General features: G+C 31.8%; 1 protein-coding gene and 1 non-coding gene across 2 annotated transcripts; both read right to left on the bottom strand.

Annotated features, from left to right (window-relative positions):
• Window positions 1-2323: 2323 nt before the first annotated feature.
• LOC114378815 (protein MAIN-LIKE 1-like) lies at window positions 2324-2954 on the bottom strand. The gene is made up of 2 exons (XM_028337425.1): window positions 2799-2954; window positions 2324-2686 (listed from the first exon to the last, which is right to left on the bottom strand). The coding sequence occupies exons 1-2, from the start codon at window positions 2952-2954 to the stop codon at window positions 2324-2326; spliced, it is 519 nt and encodes a 172-aa protein (XP_028193226.1).
• Window positions 2955-6350: 3396 nt separating this feature from the next.
• Window positions 6351-6423, bottom strand: TRNAA-AGC. Its single transcript has one exon. It is a non-coding gene; the product is annotated as a tRNA-Ala (tRNA).
• Between the last annotated feature and the right edge of the window lie 15409 nt (window positions 6424-21832).

The following is a 21832-nucleotide window of genomic DNA, read 5'->3' as shown; positions in this document are numbered from 1 at the left end:
GTCGTTAAGAAGGACGAAGTTCAATGGACGTATGACAATACGATGTCTCAAGAAGTTGATATGGATTATGAAAATGAACAAGAATGTGGTGTGAATGAATCACCACATATTGATTGTTCGGAAGTTTTTAATACTTCTCAGGTAATGATGTTCATATAGGTTGAGTCATTTGGTTGAATGTATGTTTTGTATAAAAATTAATATGTCGGGGTTGCGTTGTAAGTCTTTGGTACCCAAGATGATGTTTTGTTGTGGGCTCGATCGGTTGCCCATGAAAACGGATTTGTTGCAATCATTATGAGGTCTGACACACATATTGGTAGTAGAGGAAGAACTTCATTTGTGTTAATTGGCTGTGAAAGGAGTGATGAGTATAAGTGTAGGAAGAAAGAATTTGTTAGAAGACAAATGTTTGGAAAATAAAAAGACAAATGTCTGCGGAGTAGGGGCACGATGTAAAAATGGAAACGAAAAAGAAAAAAGAAAAAGAACATAGACGGTTTAACTTCAACATTTGGTACAAGGTTCTGCGATTTGTAACGATGATTCCTCAAAATTTTGGTGTACATCATTCCTCAACATTTTTTTAACTTGCATACTACTAACAATGTTTTTATTTACTAGTTGACAATATTAAATTTTAGCATTCACAAATACATAAAAATTACTATAATTCTTTCAAAGTTGCAATGAAAACAATAGTATTGCTACAACATTGGTAATCCCTACTAGACTTAATTCTTTTTGCACTCTTTTTTTTTCTTTTTTTAAATCTACATCTAGTTATGTTTTAAACTTTTTGATATTTTTAATCTTAAATTACTTACAAGTTAGAATAATACGCCTTTTTTATTTCTATTCTATACTTTTTTACGTTATATTTTTTATATTTCTTTTTAAGATAATTTGATCATCATATTATTATTTATTAATTTTATCAATTCTGGAAGGTGTGTGATATAGAGTGTACAAAAAATAAAATAATGTAACAAATAATTTCAATAAAAGTTATAACCAAAATAATGTAACAAATACAAAAATGTTGTCAAATACAAGACATAACATGATCTATCAATGATCTGTGCGTCGTCTTCGTCGTGCCCTAACATTTCCATCTGAGTTGTCACCCCCCTAGCGATCCTGAGGCAATCTTTCACGATCTCATGTAACTTTGTGTCTTCAGTGACCATCCTTAGGTTGAGCACACGCTCCAACCTTTCTGTGATCGCTTCACAACCATCCTATGACATTCATAAAAACACATTTATTACAACATTTAAAATAAACCACAATTTATAAAATAAAACATTAAAGCAACTAATCTTACCACTGCAGGTGCCTGTGATGGTCCAACGTCTGCTCCCACTAGAACCTCCGGGATACCTGGCTCGACGTATTCCTCATGCTGTGGGGCAGGTGGATGTCTGGGCTCATCACCTGCCTATGTGGGCGTGACAAACGAATGAGATATCTAGAAGAACCACTCCATGTAATCTGTTGATACCTGCCCAAGCACAACAAAAATCTCACCCGCAACTGCTATATGGTCCTCGTAATGCATCCTCCTATTGTCGATATCCTCATATGACAAGGAGGCACTAATAGGCGGTGGAGGAATGGCCTGAATGTACCCGAATTATCGTACCACCCTATCTGGTTGAACTGTGACCACAATAGGACCCCATCTAACCTGGCCCTGGAAGCACGAAATGAGCTCAAACCCCTTAACTCCTCAGTGGTCACCATAGGGCATCCAGCACACGTCAGTGATTGTCAAAGCATCCAAACGTGTCCGATACGCCAGTGCTCGTAATCCCTTGATATAACCCTTCGTCGTAAGCCACCGGCAGACACATGGGGATGTCTCATCATACACATCGTCAATGATGCAGTCATGAAAACTAGGAAAGTGATCATATATCCAGCACTAGAAACATCAGATGACCATAAGATCAATGTCAAATACACATAAAAAAACATATTTGCATCATAATCCAATTTAATATATTACAAACACAAAATTTACCTGTAATAAAGTAATGTACCCAGCAAGTTGTCGTCTACTGCTCTGAGAAGCTTCATTTAACTGGTCATACATATGCACCAGCGCCGCAGCTCCCCAGGCATACCTCCCACTCTCACCCAGGTCTCGAAAAGCCTCTAGATGCACTACATGGACATGTGTTGCACTCTTTTTAGCGAAAAGAGTGCAACCAACCAAGTGAAGGAGATAAGCACGAGCTGCTACAATCCACCGTCAAGCCTTGCATCTACTCAGATAGATATCCCATACCCACGACAGCTATACATATGCCCCACGCGCCTATGCAGTCTCAGCTCTAGCCTCCTGACCCGAGACCTCAAGCAACTCCATCAACAACACGACTGCCTCCTCCAAAAGAAAAGGCTCGAAGCTGTGCAAGGCGCCTGTGATCGGCAGATGGAGGAGTGACGACACATCATCCAATGTGATCATCAGCTCTCCCACTGGAAGGTGGAAGCTGTTGATCTCCCCATGCCACCTCTCCACAAGCACAGATATAAGTCCCGGATCGCCGGTGACTACTGAGCACCCGATCAAAGGGCTTAATCCTGTGGCAGTGACTAGCCCTTCAATCTCAGGTGCTGGCCTCCCAATTTTCTCTACCTTCCTACCGTGGGAGGCCAACTTCAAGTCAGGACGTTCCTGAATTGAAGAACATATCATTCCAAAAAACAGTATATCAAAAAATTATTATCACAAACAACTCAACAATAACAAATAATTAACAATTAACTTTACTTAAAAATTATAATACCTCTCCAGTCCATATGTTGTGTGCAACATGACCAGCATAGGAAGTCAGCACTGATAGGTCACGTGGCTCACCAAGGAATCCCTCAGCAACTGATCCCGCAGCAACATCATCAGCAACTAAGCCCTCTACACCAGCTGCAGGAACATCCTCAGTCATCTAAGGAACATCCTCAATCATATCAGCAACCTCCTCAGCAACACGTACTCGTTGCCTACGGACGGATGCGATAGGCCTACTCCGCCAAGGAACATCATCTGGATGATGCTCATCCTGTCCACTTCGGCCTTTGCCTATACCCCTACCTAATGAACGACGTAAACCTCTCATTCTAACCATGATCTGCAAATCATGATGAACATGTTTTTTTTTCTCAAATTCAATATTCATATATTTATAAAGCTACATAACCCTAAGTCATCAGCCCTACATTATAAACCCTAATCACACTACCCTAAACACCCCATTAAAAAAATGTTGAGGTTGAAAAACACCCAAATTAAATTGAATGACTTATTTTTTTTTCTTTCCTTATCGTATACCCATAATAAGTACGTATAAACCCTAAACACTACCGCCTACGCACTACATAAGTTAAACCCTAAAAACTAACCCTACGCTAAATCCTAATCAGTAAACTAACCCCTAACCTAAATCCTAATCAGTACACTAACCCTAAGCTCAACCCTTACACTAAATCCTAATCAGTAAACTAACCCCTAACCTAAATCATAATCAGTACACTAACCCTAAGCTCAACCCTACACCTAAACCACAACCTAAACCCTAACAAATAAAATATAACCTAACAACTAAAACTCTCAATAACATACCAACATAAATATTAAACCCTAACAACAACCCTAAACCACTACAAACCCTAACCCCAAGCTCAACCAACCCTTGACACTAGAATACACCCTAACTACCAACCCTACCCCTTTACATATCTACCATTTCTAAAACAACCTACCAACAACATACCACAACATATATTAAACCCTAAGCCCCACACCAAACCCTAATGCCACCCCTAACCGCTAAACTAAAACCTAACAACCAACCCTAACTACATACCATCGTATATATTAATCCCTAACATCTCAACTAACCCCTACACTCAACCCTAACCCTAACATAAACACTCCCCTACCCCCTAAGCCCTACGCCCTAACCACACAATCAGTCCTAGGCACCCTTAACTAAACCCTAGCCCTAACCCTAATTTCTATTTTGATGCAAATATATTAAACATCAAAAACAAAAATGTTACCTAATATATAATATTTTCATGCAAATATATTAAATTTTAAAAAAAAACAAACAAGTACAATTAAATTTAAAAAAAAATTAACTAAATTATTAAAAAAAATTCAAATGTTCATACGAAAGAAGTTCTTCCATAAAGTCATGACTCATACGAAAGAAGTTCTTCCGTATGCATGTTAACACCTCACCAACACATAGGAAAGAAGTTCTTCCGTATGTGTTGAACCTATTCAGAACATGTTCATATTCCACTCTGCATCCTATCTCTTCTAACCTCAATGGCGTTTACCCTACAACCAAAATTCAACTAAATACTAGGTGAGAAAGGGAACTAACCTCGACGGAAGAAGTTTGCGCAAGCCCAACCACATAAATGCAGCTCCAAAATGCAGGAAGAAGCTTGCGCGAGGAAGGAAATGGCGGAACGGAAGGAGATGTGAGAGGAGAAGAAGACGAAGCAGCGGAAGAAGTGGGGCGCCTTTTTATTTAAAATAAAACCAAAGACAATTACAATTTTGTTCATTCACCCTAATTGTTGGGTGCACCAGCAATGTTGCTAGGTGCACCTAGCAACACCCTCTTCCAGTCCAACATAATATCAATTGAGAGTTGAAAGTTTCCAAAGAAAATATGTGGCGAAACGTTGAACACGTCCTTATCTATGCTAGGAAACGATTTCAAGGTATCATATTACTTTGTCCGAAAGAATACATTATTGTGCCTTGTTTCCTCCTTATAGAGTTTCTAAAATAGAAATTGGGACAGCAATGAATTCTGTGTGCAACTAGGAAATTGAAATTTCATACCAGGGCCCAATAATTGTCCAAATTCTCGAAGAAAAAGCAATACATGCAATAATGCTAATAATTAATAACAGCTAAGTTCAGGTAAATGTTGGAACCATGATTAATCTAAGAAAATGAAATCGTTGGAGACAGGATAATGATAGAGGTCCCATCGATGGGCAAAAGTTCTTGTTGCAATGAAAGTTTTACATGTGACAACAGTTACATTCAAATCATACTGAAAACAAAATGCAATGAACAAAGTTGCTTCTTGTCATTTAAACAATGCAGTGGTACAAAAACCATAATAACGTACTACTTAATCTGAATTAATAGGCCACTTATAGACATATTTTATTTGTTGGATTCTCTTGAATGTGATGAGCCTAAAGTGACAAATGAAAAAAAATAATGATCCTAAAACTTTACAATAAGGATGAAAATAAACAAATTAAAATTATGCATATGTTTTCTTCTTTTAACATATGGGCATTGATGAGAATGGAACATTCCCATTCCCATTCCCATCCAACTCAAACTCATGCCTCCTCAGCTACTCTAATTCTTCTTACTCATTGTGCACATCCACATGCCATTCCGTACTACCAAACAAAGGAGGCATTATCTTGTGTGCTTTGTTCCTTTTTTATTCTTGTTCTCTTTCTTTTTATTAATGCTTGTTCCAATAATTTAGAACCTTATACCTAGACACGGAATATTGTAAAATACGGTCAACAAAATTAAAAATTAAAAATTAGAATTATGAACATTTTTATATTTCTCACCGGCATCTCACTTCACATGGGGTGTGTTCTCCAAGGTGATGGCTAAATTAAGATTTTAATGCTAACTTGTAGCTTCGTAACCACAAACTTTTTTTATCTTAAAAAATACAATTTAAATGAAAAGGCATATTATCACGGGAAGTTCTTGTTTGTTATACCCGATTAGTTTCTCCATATATTAGTGAGAAAAAATAAAAATAGAAAATGAAATTAACTTCTCTCAAATTAATTTATTAAAATTATCTCATATTAATTTCTTTAAAAGCCAATTTTAACCTATGAATAAACTAATTTTAACTAATAAAATAAATTTTTTATTTTTTCGTATTTTCTTCTTTCATATATATACTTAAGAAGAAATTTATCTAAACGCTCTGGTAATAAATTAATAATGTTGGATTAGTAATACCATGCCCATTTCAAATAATTATGATCATATGTAACCTTTAAATGTTAGTGAAAATGGCACTTCTATGGATCTCAAGAATGAATATGAGGATTTTAACGAGAAAGCGTAGGCACAAATGGACCTAAAAGACTACTGAAATTGGTGAGATGTGACGGCATAGACTTGCATTGCACAACACTTCACCTCCCACCCAAAAAGTCCAAAACATTCGCATAGGCAATTCCACGAACAGGTACGAGACAATCTATAAATTTGTCGAGTTTAAGGGAAAAGATATATTAGCATTATTATATGCTGACGTTAAAAATGGAGATGCGGGGTATCGATCCCCGTACCTCTCGCATGCTAAGCGAGCGCTCTACCATCTGAGCTACATCCCCTTACAGTTAATATGAATGATATATTTACAAGAATAATATTGTGGAAAGCCTCTTTTAATGCAAGGATATAACTTGATAAATATGCATAATGTAGCAAGCTTATTTTAATATAAAAAAAAAGGTTAATAGTAATTTTTCATCCTGAATGTCTTAAATGTTGTCAAATTTATTTACGAAAATGAAAAATAATTATGATAAATCCATTCATTAGTTAATTTTTTAACGTTACTGTTAATGAAAAAACCTACGTGACACATTCAGGGACCAATTTGTTAGCACTCTATATATTCACAGTTGAAAATGACAATTTATCCAAAATATAATTTAATATTAATCTTCTATCCTTTTTTAATTGTTACAAATATAACTTTACAATAAACATTTAAAATATAAGAAAACAAGCATAAGTTAAAACACATATAATAATAAGCATAATATTGATTAATAAGTATAATTTGTCTGATGTTCTAAAATTTCTTTTGTGACAACATTAGATAATGACAAAATTAAGTTGTGTTTCTTTTTTTTGTAAGGGTTAACTTAATTGTTATATATTTTATTTGAATTTCATATTTTGAATAAGGTATTATCACACAAAAATATACAATTATTAAGTTAATCCTTACAAAAAATATTAGACACAACTTGATTTTATCACTACCTTATATTGTCACAATCAAAATTTTAGAGCAACAGACAAATTATATTTATTAATCAATATTATACAAATTATGTAAAAACATATTTCTAAGTACAAATAATTTATACCCTTCAAATATTTTTATTAGATTGAATTAGTCCTTTTATCACATTATCGTAAGAAACATCATATCAGATGAGCATGTCAACCAAAATTATTATCATTATTGTTGTAAAAAAAATGAAAAGAACAATTTGATATAATAGAGACATTTTATTTTGAAAGATTAATGTAAAACATTTTACACTTATGTGATATAATTAAAATAAAAAATTAAGATAATGGATTAACCTTGTGTTTGATAACGATGAAATAGCAAAAAAGAGAAAGGGGAGGAAGGTGTCGGAATCAAGAAAACTTCACCGGTTTTGTACGCGAGAAATGAGCAAGAAATTTTTTAAAATTTTGTGAACCATACATTGCAGAATTACTTGGTTGATTGAGAAGAAATAAGGAGAAAAGATCATCGTTGCTGAATGTCACAATATTGCCCTCCTTCCCTTGCTGGTGATCAGCTCATCCTCATTCTCAAAATGATAATTTTTTTTTCTTCGTCCACTGAACCATTTTAAGTCAAATATTTTTCCTTTATTCAATTTTATTTCTCTTTAATCAGACTATCGTTTGTTTTTATTACTTTCTCTCCTATTTACTTTTTCTTCCTCTACGAAACAAAGCCTAACAATATATATTTAGTATATAATGATTTTAAATTATTAACGTAATTAAGATTCAAATATGTACCAGTCTGCTTTGTACATGCCAAATTCTTATTTCACCGTTAAAGCCTCACCTCCTTGGGATTTTCAGACTTAGCAAATAGGATAATTTAATGGATAAATAATCATTTTTTTCATGAATATGTAAAGTGTTGATAAATTTATCTCCGAAAAATGAAAATTTAAATTTTAGTCTTCAAAAGTAAAAAAAGTGCGACAAATCTATCCATTGTTAACTTTCATCCATTATCGTTAATGAAAGAATCTATGTGACACATTTAAGGACGAATTTGTCAGGACTCTATACATTCAACAACGAAAATGATTATTTATCCAAAATATAATATAATCTTCATCCTTCCCATCTTTTAATCATTGCAAGCATAATATTATACAATAAACACTTACAAAAAAAGAAAACAAACATAAGTTAGAACAAACATAATAATAAATATAATTTGTTTGTTATTCTAAAATTTCTATTATGACAATATTATGTAATGACAAAATTAAGTTTGATATTATTTTTTATATGTATAGAGCACTAAATGTGTAAAGCGCTGACAAATTTGTCTTTGAATGTGTCTAATAGGTTCTTTCGTTAATGATAACATGCGGAAGTTAATGAATGAATGAATTTGTTACACTTTTCTCACTTTTAAGGATTAAAATTTGAATTTTCATCTTTCGAGAACAAATTTATCAACGTTTTACACATTTAAAGACAAAAATAATTACTTTAATTTAATTTTAAAAAGTCTCAAGAGTCCCAGAGAACAATAGATAAATAAAATAAATTTTATCTATCACGTACCATGCAAAAGAATGTGTTTGTCTTCGGTGATAATAAACACTTGTAACTCTTCCTAAGTCACAAATAAACATTTTTTAAAATTTTATGGTTGTTTCTAAAGAACCCAATTTATTTAGGGAAAATGATTCTTGAATAATCTCCTTGGGAGAGATAGAAAAAAAGTATAAATAAGTGACTAATTTGATTAGTGATGGAACGTAATAGGAAAAAACATATAAAAAGAAATTAAAAGTATTCACGGGATGTTTGTAATTTTAGTTCAGGAAGCGTGCGATTGTGCGAAAAGAAGAGAAACAACAAAAAAAAAATAGTATGGATTCCATACTTTTATATACTTTAATCCAAAACTTTTATCATGATTTTATTTCTTTTCATTCTACCTGTAGCCAGACTTATATACATGGGTTAAAAGCCCCATCAAGACTAAAGAGATGGACCAACTTGTCCTATTAATCTAATTTTGAAAAATGCTAAAATCCATAATAATCTTCCACATGCCTAGCTAGCCATAGAGACCTAGTGAAGTCATTCAGAGGCATAAGTTTGCAGGCCACAATGAAAATTTTATGCTTTCAACTGCATTGATTACTTTATTCACTTGTCTCATACCACTTTGGAGTTGTTAAAATAAAGAGAGCTAGAGAAGCTAGCTAACCATGTTCAGTTTATCATGTGCACTCATCTATAAAAAAAAAACCAAAAAAAATTCTGGCTCAATTCCAGCAACTATAGATCCACTAAAAATAATGCTCTATCATCTATAAAGTGATTACTTGAAATTAAGGAACCCCTTGTGAGTTGTGATTGGTAGATCACAACACCTTTGTGTATAACAACCAAATGATAACCCCGACATGTGATTGCGATTGGTAGATCAATGACTTTGTTGAACTTCAATATTAATTCATCAAATTCACGCCAAAGTGCAAACTGACATATACTGCATCTGAAGGGAGACCTAGTGAGTTTCTTTGTAAGATGAAATCCTTTGTACATACTTGTAAAATAAGCACTTATAGACAAACTAGCAATCACCGCTAAAAAATTGTTTTTTTTACGACACACATTTAAAGATAGTTATGTAGAATTATCTTAAAATGTCACCTGGTGACAATTTTGTAACTACAGAGAATAATTTTTTTTATCACATACATTCTAAGACAATTTTACGAAACTTTCTTAGAATATACAACGATGACAATCTTGTAATTAGGGGGAACGAAAATGACGATGATTTTACATAAAACCATCATCATTTGTTACTCCTAATTACAAAATTGTCAGTGTCGTGTCTCCTTTGAAATCTCTAGTTTATTCGTCCCTCACCTAACTCGAATGTAGACTCCTTGACCCACTCTCCGCCATGTCCTACATTACCCACTTTGCCCTCTCTCACTAAGTTTGTCTGGTCACCTGTGGTGGTTGCCTCACTCCATTCATCTACTCACAGGTCAACCTGTGTCTCCTGTGTGTCGCGCCGGTGTCGTGTGCGGCCATCGTCATACAAATAATGTTTGCTTCTTATTATTATCATTTTTGGATTACAAATAATGTTTTAGTAAGATTTGCTACCCATTTTCAGATTTTAGAGAAGATAGAGTAAGTATCCTGCTAGCATAGACTTTATGCAAAGAAAAGGTTAAAGAGGTTTTTTTTTTCATAATTACACCTATTTAATCTAGAATATTCCCAAAATACACTAGTTTACTAAACAATTTCTAAACTACACTAGTCTCATGGGACACTAAGGAAGTCAGGTTTGCCACCCGACTTTCGTGCATTCATGTTTTTTTTTTTTAATTTAAAGTATTAAAATAATATAAATATTATATTATATAAATATATTTTTAATTGGTTTTAAAAATATTTTTTTATTAAATTAATTTATTTTACTTTTTTGTAAATTTTTTAAGAGATATATACAGATAAATAAAATTGAAAAAATTGGAAAAAATTATAGTATAATTTTTTAATTACGATATATGTATTTTTTTAGTTAAATTTATGTTTTATTGATGTTTTTGTTTTGTTATGTTCGTTAATTAAAAAATAAGAAAATTAGTTAGTAGTATTAAAATAAATTAAAAAACACAATGAATACATCTATCTTATACAATAGGCATAAAGTTTAAAAGTGTGGTAACTAAAATGATAGCCGAGAATAATGAAACCCATTAAAAAATACAATTGTAACGCAAATATGACAAAACTAACGATAATCTAAAATATGTTGTGCAGGAGACATGTCTTCTTCTATTTCGGTTATTGGTTTGTTAAAAATAGCCAAATTTTTTATTGGGCAGAATCGTTTCCAATAGTTGGATTGTGCTAACACCTTTAACACGTCTTCGTCATTTTTCAATTATGTTATTTCATATTCGATTAAAGTTTCTGAATACTTAACATGACCTGGTTGTCGAAAGAACAATCGTCTGACCAATTATGATTCATGAATTACATAAGGGGAACCCCTATAAGTGCAACTTACTTGATTAAATCCTTGAGTTTGTTCATGCTACATCCTGAAGTAATGCCAAATCTTATTGGATTTGTTCCAGTGAAGGAGTAATCCAAAAACCCACCTTGGCATTGTATGTTCCACTTCCCGTTGTAATACATAATTGCATCATGAGTAGGAGTGATAGTGGATTGAAGCAAGTTGAGTATACTATCCGATGTTCTATTGATGGTACATAATAATTCTATAGGGCCAACACACGGGTATTGTTCATTGCACATTAACATTGTGTAAACATCATAATCATTTTTCAATTGTAGAGATTGAAAAAAGTATTGTTGACCTACATCTATGAATGGTTGTTGGTAGTAGATTTCATCCACTAATTGATTGTTGGTTAGCTAAAGGGTGTTGTGCATTCTACGCTTGAGTGTATCAAAAGAGTAGTCATTAGGAACTTGCATTGGTGTTGGAGTGCGACTTTGAAAATAAACACCAATTTGGTTGTGAGTGATTGATCCATTTGGAAAAATGAAGGTTAATCTCGAGTTAGCAATGGTCTGGCTGCTTGTTTCTCCCAAAAATGAGATAGTAATAAGATTGAATTTGGTTTATGAAGGTATGTTGTGTGAAATTGTGAGTTTGTATTAAGGGTGTTTTGTGTTATTTATAGTTGTATGAACATTTTGCCACGTTGATGTGTATTGGAATCTTATAAGGTTAGAGTTGTGTTCTTGTTAAAGGCTTCTCTAGAATCCAATGTTTCTTTTTCCCTGCTAACTGATGCAGCAGACGTCCATTATAATTTTTAGAGTGAAAAAAAAGATTCTGAGTTATCCATTTCATGTCAGTTTTGCTAGTGAGACATTTAATTTTTTAGAGATGTGTGCAAATTGCATAGTGTTGTCAATTTGGACTGTGATTTTTCCCTTGTAATTAATGCAACAAACGTTCATTATAATTTTCAGAGTGAAAAAAGAGATTGTGCATTTCATGTCAGTTTTGCTGGTGAGACATTTAATTTTTTAGAAACATGTGCAAATTACAGAGTGTTGTCAATTTGGACTATGATTTTTCCCTTGTAATTAATGCAGTAGACGTCCATGATAATTTTCAAAGTAAAAAAAGATATTATCAGTTGTCCATTTCGTGTCAGTTTTGCTGGTGAGACATTTAATTTTTAGAGACATGTGCAAATTGCAGAGTGTTGTCAATTTGAACTGTGATTTTTCCCTTGTAATTAATGCAGCAGATGTCCATGATAATTTTCAGAGTAAAAAAAGAGATTATGAGTTGTCCATTTTATGTCAATTTTGTTGATAAGACATTTAATTTTTTGAAACAGTGTAGTGTAAATTGCAAAGTGTTGTGAATTTCGACAGTTATGTTATCATCCCACCTACTGCAATAGAAGTGGGTAAACTGAAAATTGCTAACTTAAATTTAAACAAAAAATTTATTTCATTATGTAAAGTGATTACTGAACATGGACATAAGACACTACATGAAAACCTCAAAGCAGAAATAACTAAGACATGAATCATCCGTAGATTACTAATCCCGTTTGAATATTGTTTCATGGGATGAAGACATGTTACTTCCTTCAGGCCTAGAAGAGTAGTTAGTATCACTATCATGATTTTTGACCTAACAAATCTTGTATTCATCTGATAAGTCCTTAAGATTGGAGGTTAAGCCATGTTGGTTTCTTGGTGGGTTATTATTGTCACAGATTATGGCAAATAACTCCACAAATGGTAGTGATGCGTTGTTGTAAAAAATGTTGAACATTTGTTGAACATTAGCATCATGTCGCATGATAAAAGATGTGTACATATAATGTTGTCCTAACTCAAATATAGGGCACCGAAAGTGGAGATGTTGGATATGTTGTTGTGGTTCAATGTTTAATTTTTGGTAAACAAGTTCAAGCAATTATATAAAGGTTATGACCTTGTTGACCATGAAAATTTTTGTGTTGTTACTAACGAAGGTGGTGCCCTCATTAGTGTTGCAGATTTGGTCGTTGTAGTAAACACAAACATATGCAGTTAAGTGACACATTGTGGTAGGGATTGAGATGAAAATTTGAAAGTGTTACGAATGTCTTTAGCTGTAGTGGTATTTATAGAATTTTCTTATAGTTGGGTGAATCACTAGTTAACTATGTATTTAGATGAACGGGTAAATGAACACTTAAGCATATTTGCAAGGGTCCATAATGTGCAAATTGTAGAGTGTTGCTGGTAAGGCATTTAATTTTTTAGAGACGTATGCAAATTGCAGAGTGTTGTCAATTTGGACTGTGATTTATCCTTGGTAATTGATGGAGTAGACATCCATTATAATTTTTAGAGTGAAAAAAGAAATTCTGAGTTGTCCATCTCATGTCAGTTTTGCTGGTGAGACATTTAATATTTTAGATGTGTGCAAATTGCAGAGTGTGTCACAAATATCTTTTTTTTGGATTCTTTGACGTTCAAACTATGGAAAAAGTGTGTCACGAATATCATTAATGTGTTGGACATAATTTAAAAAAAATGCAAAACATAGACACTTAAGCATAGTTGCAAGGGTCCAAATCTTAGTTCATGAAATCGTTACAGGGGTACTTAAACATATTTGATCACATTATCACAACATTTTATACTTCAATGACCAAGATGATGGACAGTCCCACAAGGCGGTGGACATCAATTACATCGTGGATTTCTTCTTTCCTGTATGACTGGTTCTCCCACGTCATGATGATGTTGTTGTTCTATGTCAGTATATTCAATGTGGGTTGCTACAGCTGAAGAACTTTGTCCTTGTTCTCCAAACAAATGTGGTGCATCGAACTGTTGTAAAAAAGCTAAATATGATGCTGCAGAATTTGGTGTATTCAAATCGACGCCAAATAAATTAGTCATCCATTCATGGCTGGTTGCGTTATCGGACTCGCCAGTCTAACCAAAAGTTTGATGAACAGGTGAAGGAGTACAATACATTGACTGAGGATGTGGAATTTTAAAATGTGTTTGTTCAACACTTGTTCCTGCAACATTATGGGTAATTGTTGTGCGTGAATCATTTAGTTGTTGTGCAACAGACAAGAACAAAATAGTATTTTTCCTATACCATTCCATGTACGTTGGTGTATGTGCCACTATTCCTTCAACCCATTGCCCAGTTAAAACATCATTGCGTTTGTTTTTCCAGATATTAATTCACTCTACATGATATTCCATCCAGTCACTGTAATGATTGCATCGCATGTCAATTTGGTGAAGTCGATCAAGATTCATGGGATCAACATGGATATCTTGTTGTAGTCCAAATTGTAGCTTGACCCGGTTTGTTTGATGTCATTCCACAATCGGAAAACAAATAATTGCAATACATGCAGACCAAATCTCTATGTCTTTGTATGCATGTCTCGATAGGTGTTCTTCAAATCCTCTATATGGGACCCGAGAAAATTGAAATATATGCTAACAATGCAACATTAGTAAATGTTAATATGTACATATTGATGGTGCAGTTCATGATAGTATTATACCTCATGACTCTCCATATGATCTATATGAGATCTATATCTGACCAAGTCACCACGAGATGTGGCCCTATATTCTAATCTACCACCACTCCATCTGAAATGTAAAACATACAAAACTAGTATTCATTGTAATGTTATAATATGCATCATTGAAATTAAAATTTAGATTTCGCTATATGTAAATAACCTTTTAGCTAGTGGATAAGTTATTTCGGGTCGTGGGACTCTTGGTGCAATAAAAGGCATGCAGCACCAAGCCCATGACTGCAATAGTATGGCACAACCACCCATAACTTTACCAACCTCCGATGATGCTCGACATAGTTCTCTATACAGGTTTGCTAAACAAGCTGAACACCAACTATATTTTTTTATGTCATTCAAATTACGTAATAGCTTCAAATACATTTGATGAGCTCTATTTCCAGATTTATTAGGAATTAAAGCACCGGTAATCATGTACATTATGTAAGCTCTACACCTGCATTGTAGTTGGTGTATAGTTGGTTCTTCAGGCAATGGTGCGCGCAAGATGCTTAGCAACCATGTTAGCTTCAGTGCAACTCCTTTACGTGCATTTTTGGGAGGGACTTCCCCTAGTAACTCGTCGCATAACTCATCCCAATGTAAGAAGCTAAGTCCAGCCACAACATGACCATCGACTCTAATGCCTAGATGTAGTGCAACATCTTCAAGTGTGATGGTGCACTCACCCCATGGCAGGTGAAAGGTGTATGTTTCAGGCCTCCATCGTCCAATCAATGTAGTGATCAATGCATGATCGATTCTACATTATTTGATTGGGGCAATATGTTGATACCCGGTAGACGATAATAATGATATAATTTGCGATTCTGGTTCAGGTATTGTATGGTAATAGAAAGTGATTAAGTCGTTAATTGAAGTACGTGAACGATGAACATGTTGATGATGCAATAGAGGTTTATATAAATGATGGTATATATAAATTCACCATATCACTAAAGACTTGGCATAGTTGCATCAAATCAAATTGTGAGAGCAAACAAAGACAGCAAGCAAAATGAGGTCAGAGCCAATTAGTGCATATATTCATATCAATGGTGAAATCATTCAAAGTTCAAGTGCAAATGCAGTTTTCAGAGGTGACAAGACAAAATCATTACTCTTGAATCCAACAATGATAGTGCCAAACATAATCATCGCAATACATTCATCAATTACAGATAATGATGTTATGCCTATAATTACTGCACTTTGGTATCGTTGTCCTATATATGAATTCAATGGTCAAGTTCAATATAGGGAAATTCAAATTATTGACGAAGAAGGTGTTTTGTGCATGTTTCATACATTTGTGAATATGACAAGTGTAATATGTATGGAACTTAAAGTTGATGTTCATAATTCAATATCACTTACTCAAGTTAATGACCTAAGTTGGGCCGACATGGAGCAGAAGCTGGACAATTCCCTGAAATTAGAATGAATAATTTAACATATTTTGTTGTTGTATTGCATTTAAGTTTTTCTCTGTCTTTATTATGTAGTTGTAGTTGTTGCATGCTTTGAAGTTGTCATTTTCAATTTACTTCAGTAATAATAGCCTACACATGCATGATTTCAGATATACAGAGCAATGTCGTACCTAACCTTCACATGCACCGACAACCCATTAATGTGTGTTGTTGCACATTATTCACTCACATGCGTATGTTTACCCCCATTAATGTGATTCTCAACAATCCACGTGACCTCGACACGCGATGCGGAACACCGCGGTCAAAACTCATGATGCAACAGACAGTCTGTCATGTACATTAATGTGTGGTGTTGCACATTGTTCACTCACATGTTTCTTACACTATTCTGCAACTGCACATTATTCATTCACGTGCACTGAATATCCTACCTAACCCTCCCACCTAACCCTCGTAAGTAACTTTGCCACTTAACCCTCTTACCTAACCTTTCAATCTAACTCTCCTATCTAACTTTGCCATATATCCCTCCCACCTAACACTCCTATCTAACATCCCACCGCTAACGAAGATCCCATTATACGATTTCATGAGGAAAACATGGATGATTTTAGTGAGGATGAGGATCAACGTTCTTTGATCATATCAATCACCAAAATGATGACCAAAGCGATGACCAGGGTGTTGGCAAACCAACGACCCAAGTAACTTATGGGTTTAGGACACATCCCATTTCTTTTGCCTGTGTCACATTGCACAAAATTTTCTTCGTGGTAACTCAAACTGTGAAACCACTCATGCTGGCCGGTGAGAATCTATTTTATTTCTTCATTAAACTTTACTTTCAATCAAATTTCATAACTTAATAGATTGATTGAATATTTACAAGTTACACATACACGGAGAAGATGCACTGGCGACATCTTGGGGATATCCGTACGAATAAGCCAAGTGCAACTAAATGTCTTGATTAATTACCCAAACAGAATTGGGTACAATACTTCGATTAGGAGAAGCATTGGGGACATATGACTACAAATTTGTCTGAGTTTACTAATTCGATGTTCAAAAACACAAGACATTTACCAGTGTCATCGTTGGTTGAGGAGGCGTACTTCAAGACCGCACAACTCTTTCCTATTAAAGGTCGACAAACTCGGGCAATGATCAACTCTGACTCACTGTATTCTAAAGTTGTCTTTGAGGCAATGAATAATGGTCAACAAGAATTAAAATGAATTCGACAGACACAACCACACACTTATTCTAACAAAGACCCAATCCTCACTTCAAACACTTAAATCACCTGGAAGGTTTAGAGTAATGTTACAATCCCAAAAGTGTGATTGTGGGGAATATCAGGCTAAACACTTACTGTGTTCTCACGTCATAACTGCCTGTAAATCTGTCAATGTTGATCCATGAACTATGTGTCGTTGCTATCCACTTTACAACACATTTTTCACGTTTACGACAACGTCTTTGATTTACTGACACATGAATCAATGTGGCAAGAATATGAAGGAGATCAATGGGGTCCTGATCCAAGGAGAAAGAGGACCGCAAAGGGTCGTCTCGTTTCAACTCGCATTCCTATTGAGATGGACAAAGACGAAAATGAACGGGAAAGTAAAAAAAATGTGGAATTTCTCGGCAACATGACCATAGCAGAAACAATTATCCCAACATGTCTTTATCTTAAATATTTCCTTAACCAAATGTGATTATTTAAATATTTTATTGATAATGTAGTATAATATTCTTCTATAAATAAATTATTAAACAAAAAGTATTATCATTTTTAAATAAATCTAATGACATAACAAACAAATTATATTTAGTAAAATAATAATATTAAAATTTTAATTCTTTTACTAAAATAAATATATTATTAGATAAAATTCAGATTTTATTTAAAAAATATTCCCCTAAAAAATGTCTTATGTAAATTAAATGATATAAGAAAAATAATTATATTTAATAATATCATTTTCTTATTAAAAAATTAATTTAATAAACTCTTAAAAAATTTTAAAAAAATAAAAAATTAATTTAATAAAAGAGTATTTTTAAAACCAATTAAAAATATATTTATATAATATAATATTTATATTATTTTAATAACTTAAATTTAAAAAAACATCACCACACATAAGTCGGGAAAATCAAACTCGTCTTTCTTACTGTCCCATAAAACTAGTGTAATTTAAGAATTTTTTTTAGTAAACTAATATATTTTAGAAATATTCTACATTAAATAGGTATAATTATGGGGAAAAAACCGGTTAAAGGGTGTCTGATTGATCCCTAGGAACTTTAGGTGACACTGAATTGCTACCTTTAAAGGGCAAGATCTGAGCATGTGTGAGATTGTGAGAGGAAGAATTTTGAACTTTATTCTACTTCACATGGAAAACAATGAGTTGAATACTGATAGTATAGTGCAACAGGCTCGATTCAAAACTTTATTTGGTACACGGAGAAGAAGATGAGTCAGTTCCACGGGCATAGCTTAAGAAAAAGCCTCACAAAGGGGGGTCATAGGAAAAGGACACAGAATGCTGCTGAGTACCAAGAAGTGAATGGAAGCACCAACTACTTATAACATGTGAGGTGGTATGTGACTTGCTTTCACTGTATATTCCATTCTGCTAAGTTGGCACAGAAGAAAGTTGTGTACTAACTTTTCTTGGAAAATGAAAGGGAAAATTCTTAGCCCCAATCTAAAGCAACATTGAAAATAGTAGTTGTTTAATTCTAAGCTGGTTGCCAAACGTTTTGGATTTGGATGAAGTAATGTTGGATCCTTGCACAGCATAAGGGTTGAATAATGATCATTAATTTATTCTTATTTTATTGGTAAGGAACATTAAAGTAGAAATCTTGGAGAGTTGGCAATAAATTAACTTAATTGAGGGATCTATCTATGCTGAACATTTTTATCTGAATTCACATATATAACATAATTATGCTTAAGGATTCTTTTACTAAAATATACGCTTGAAGATAGCTAGGGAGGTTTGATTAAAACGAAACATTCAGCAACAATCGTTTTCAACATAAATGTTGCATTTATTTTTAATAATATACTTGGTAGGAGTGAAATTATGGTAACTTTTGGGTGCAAATTTTGTTTCAATTTTTCATTTTGAGATCAATTTTAAATGATTATCAAAAATAAAATAAGTCGCAACAAGTGTTATGACTTTTTTATTTTTCTTTCAATTAAAGTCATAATTTTTTTTACAACTTTAATTTTTTTTATTTACAATTTTAAAGTTGTATATTTTTTTATACAATTTTATAGTCATTTTTTTCTATATAACTTTGAAGTCGTTTTTTTTTCTTTTTGGTTTTAGTGTTTTTATTTACTTTTCTTTTCTTTTGTTTTTAATTTTTTTTTAAAAATTGTAAATAATTTTATTTATTTAATTATTAAATAAATATTTTTAATTTTACTTGTTATTAATTTTATTCAATATATTGTATGTATTTTTTATATGATTTTATTTAATGTTATATATTTTTTAATATTGTTTTATTTAAAATATTTTATATAATTTTGTATATTTAATATATTTCATTTACAAAACAAATTAAATTCAATAACATTATTAAAAAAAATATCTAAATTTTAAATATACAAAATATATTAAGTAAAACATTATTAAAAAATTATATAAAATATTTTAAATAAAACAATATTAAAAAATATATAACATTTTAAATAAAACAATATAAAAAATATATACAAGATATTAAATAAAACTAATAACAAATAAAATTTAAAATATTTATTTAATAATTAAATAAATAAAATTATTTACAATTTTTAAAAAAATTAAAAACAAAGCAAAAGAAAATGCAAGTAAATAAAAAAATCCTAAAACAAAAAAATTTAAGCATAAAAAAATAAAAAAAATAAATAAAAAATACAACTTCAAAGTCGTAAAAAAAAACTTATCACTTCAAAATCATAAGTTAAAAAAACATATATACTTTGAAGTAGTAAATACAAAAATTAAACTAAAGTCAAAAAATTGTTACGATTTTTATAAAAAAATAATAAATCATAACACATGTTATAATTTTTAATTTAAAAGTAGTAATACTTAATACATGTTATAATTTATCTCATTTTCGTAATAATTTATAATTGACCCCAAATAAAAAAAAAATTACACCCTTTAATAAAAGTCCCAAAATCATGAGTATAAAAGGGAAATAATCACGTTTTATATTTACTGCATAGATACATCTTACATGATCAAAATTTAATTACTCCTCTTTAATTTATCCTTACTGTTTTGGTTCTCCCAAGTACAATTTCTCTAATCGATGAAACAACAGTACAACATTAAAAGTAGGTGTTAATTACATGTCCGAAGAAAAAACTCATTTGCATTTACGTTAAACTAAAATAGTTCTAGGGATGCAAATCATGTTTTAACTATCAACAACTTTTTTATTTTCAACTTTATACAGCACTTCACTCTATCATTATTATCATTTTTAATGAAATTTTAATAATATTAAAATAAGTTTAGGGAGTAATGTAGTTTAGCAAATCGTAATTCTACTTTGTACGAATTGATGCTCCAATTTAAGGAAGCAGAAAGCTCAATAATTCTTTCGTATTAAAGCATCCATTTCTTATTCTTTAAGGTAACTTGATGCCACCAAACTATCAATTTTTGTACATGGCCCTGTTCATCAGTAGTACTTTTGAATTTCTTGAAGTCTTAATCATTAGGTATATATAGCTTTATTCAATCTAGCCCGCACATGTCAGAACACACAATAAACTATGCATAGTCGTTTTGTTCGTTACAAGTATTTTTCTATACCATTTTATCACTATGCTATGTGTGAAACTATGAAAAATGCTTTATATATAGTTTATACACATATTATTTGGGCCAAACGACCATTAAGGGGTATTTTTAAAAAAAATTATGAAATGGAGGTAAAATTTAAATTAAATATCTAAAAATGAATAAATCACAGGATATCCTGCGGACTTCTGAGTTGTCGCAAACTGTTAAAGTTGTAAATAGTTTTTTATTTTAATTATTAAAGTATATTTTTTAGTTTTATTTAATAGTTTCTATATTTTTTATAATTTTTTATATTGTTAATGTTAAGAATTATTACTTGTTTTGTAAATTAAAAAAATAATGCATAAGATTTAAATTTAAATAAAAATATTAAAATATACTATGCATATTTGTTTAACAAAAATATTAAAATGTTTTGTGACTAATATTAATAAATGATATTAATTTATAATTTATCAAATAATATTAATTTATTTTTTTAAAAAATTAATTAATTTTCACAATTATCATTAAGTAAATTAATAATTTTGTACAGTAATATTAATTCATTTTATTTATAAATTATTTAAATATTAATAAAAAATAATAATAATTTAATAATAAAAATAATTGTTAAAATAAAAAATAACATAATACATTAATATAAAATGAACAATACAAATTAAATACAAATATAAAATTAAAAAATAGAAATTACATTAACAGTCATCAACTGTTACTATAATTATACCCTTTAGTTTTACACGATAAACATTTTTTAAATCTATTTAAAATTAGTTTGTTAATTTCATTATGTATATGATTAATGGGTGGTCTCCCTGCTATGTCTTGTAGCTAGATATTAATTAATACTACTATACAAAATTACTAATTTACTTACTG

This window comes from Glycine soja, chromosome 12 (assembly GCF_004193775.1).
Source record: "Glycine soja cultivar W05 chromosome 12, ASM419377v2, whole genome shotgun sequence".
NCBI classification, from domain to species: Eukaryota; Viridiplantae; Streptophyta; class Magnoliopsida; order Fabales; family Fabaceae; genus Glycine; species Glycine soja.
Note: the sequence above shows the minus strand (reverse complement) of the source record. Positions and strands in the feature narration are given on the sequence as shown.

What these genes read in the sequence shown, in the direction of transcription:
- LOC114378815 (XM_028337425.1), bottom strand. Translation starts at nt 2,954, where the DNA reads ATGACTGAGGATGTTCCTGCAGCTGGTGTAGAGGGCTTAGTTGCTGAT. An exon ending in ACAACATATGGACTGGAGAG is followed by an intron (nt 2,687 to 2,798) that starts GTATTATAATTT and finishes TCTTCAATTCAG; the next exon opens with GAACGTCCTGACTTGAAGTT.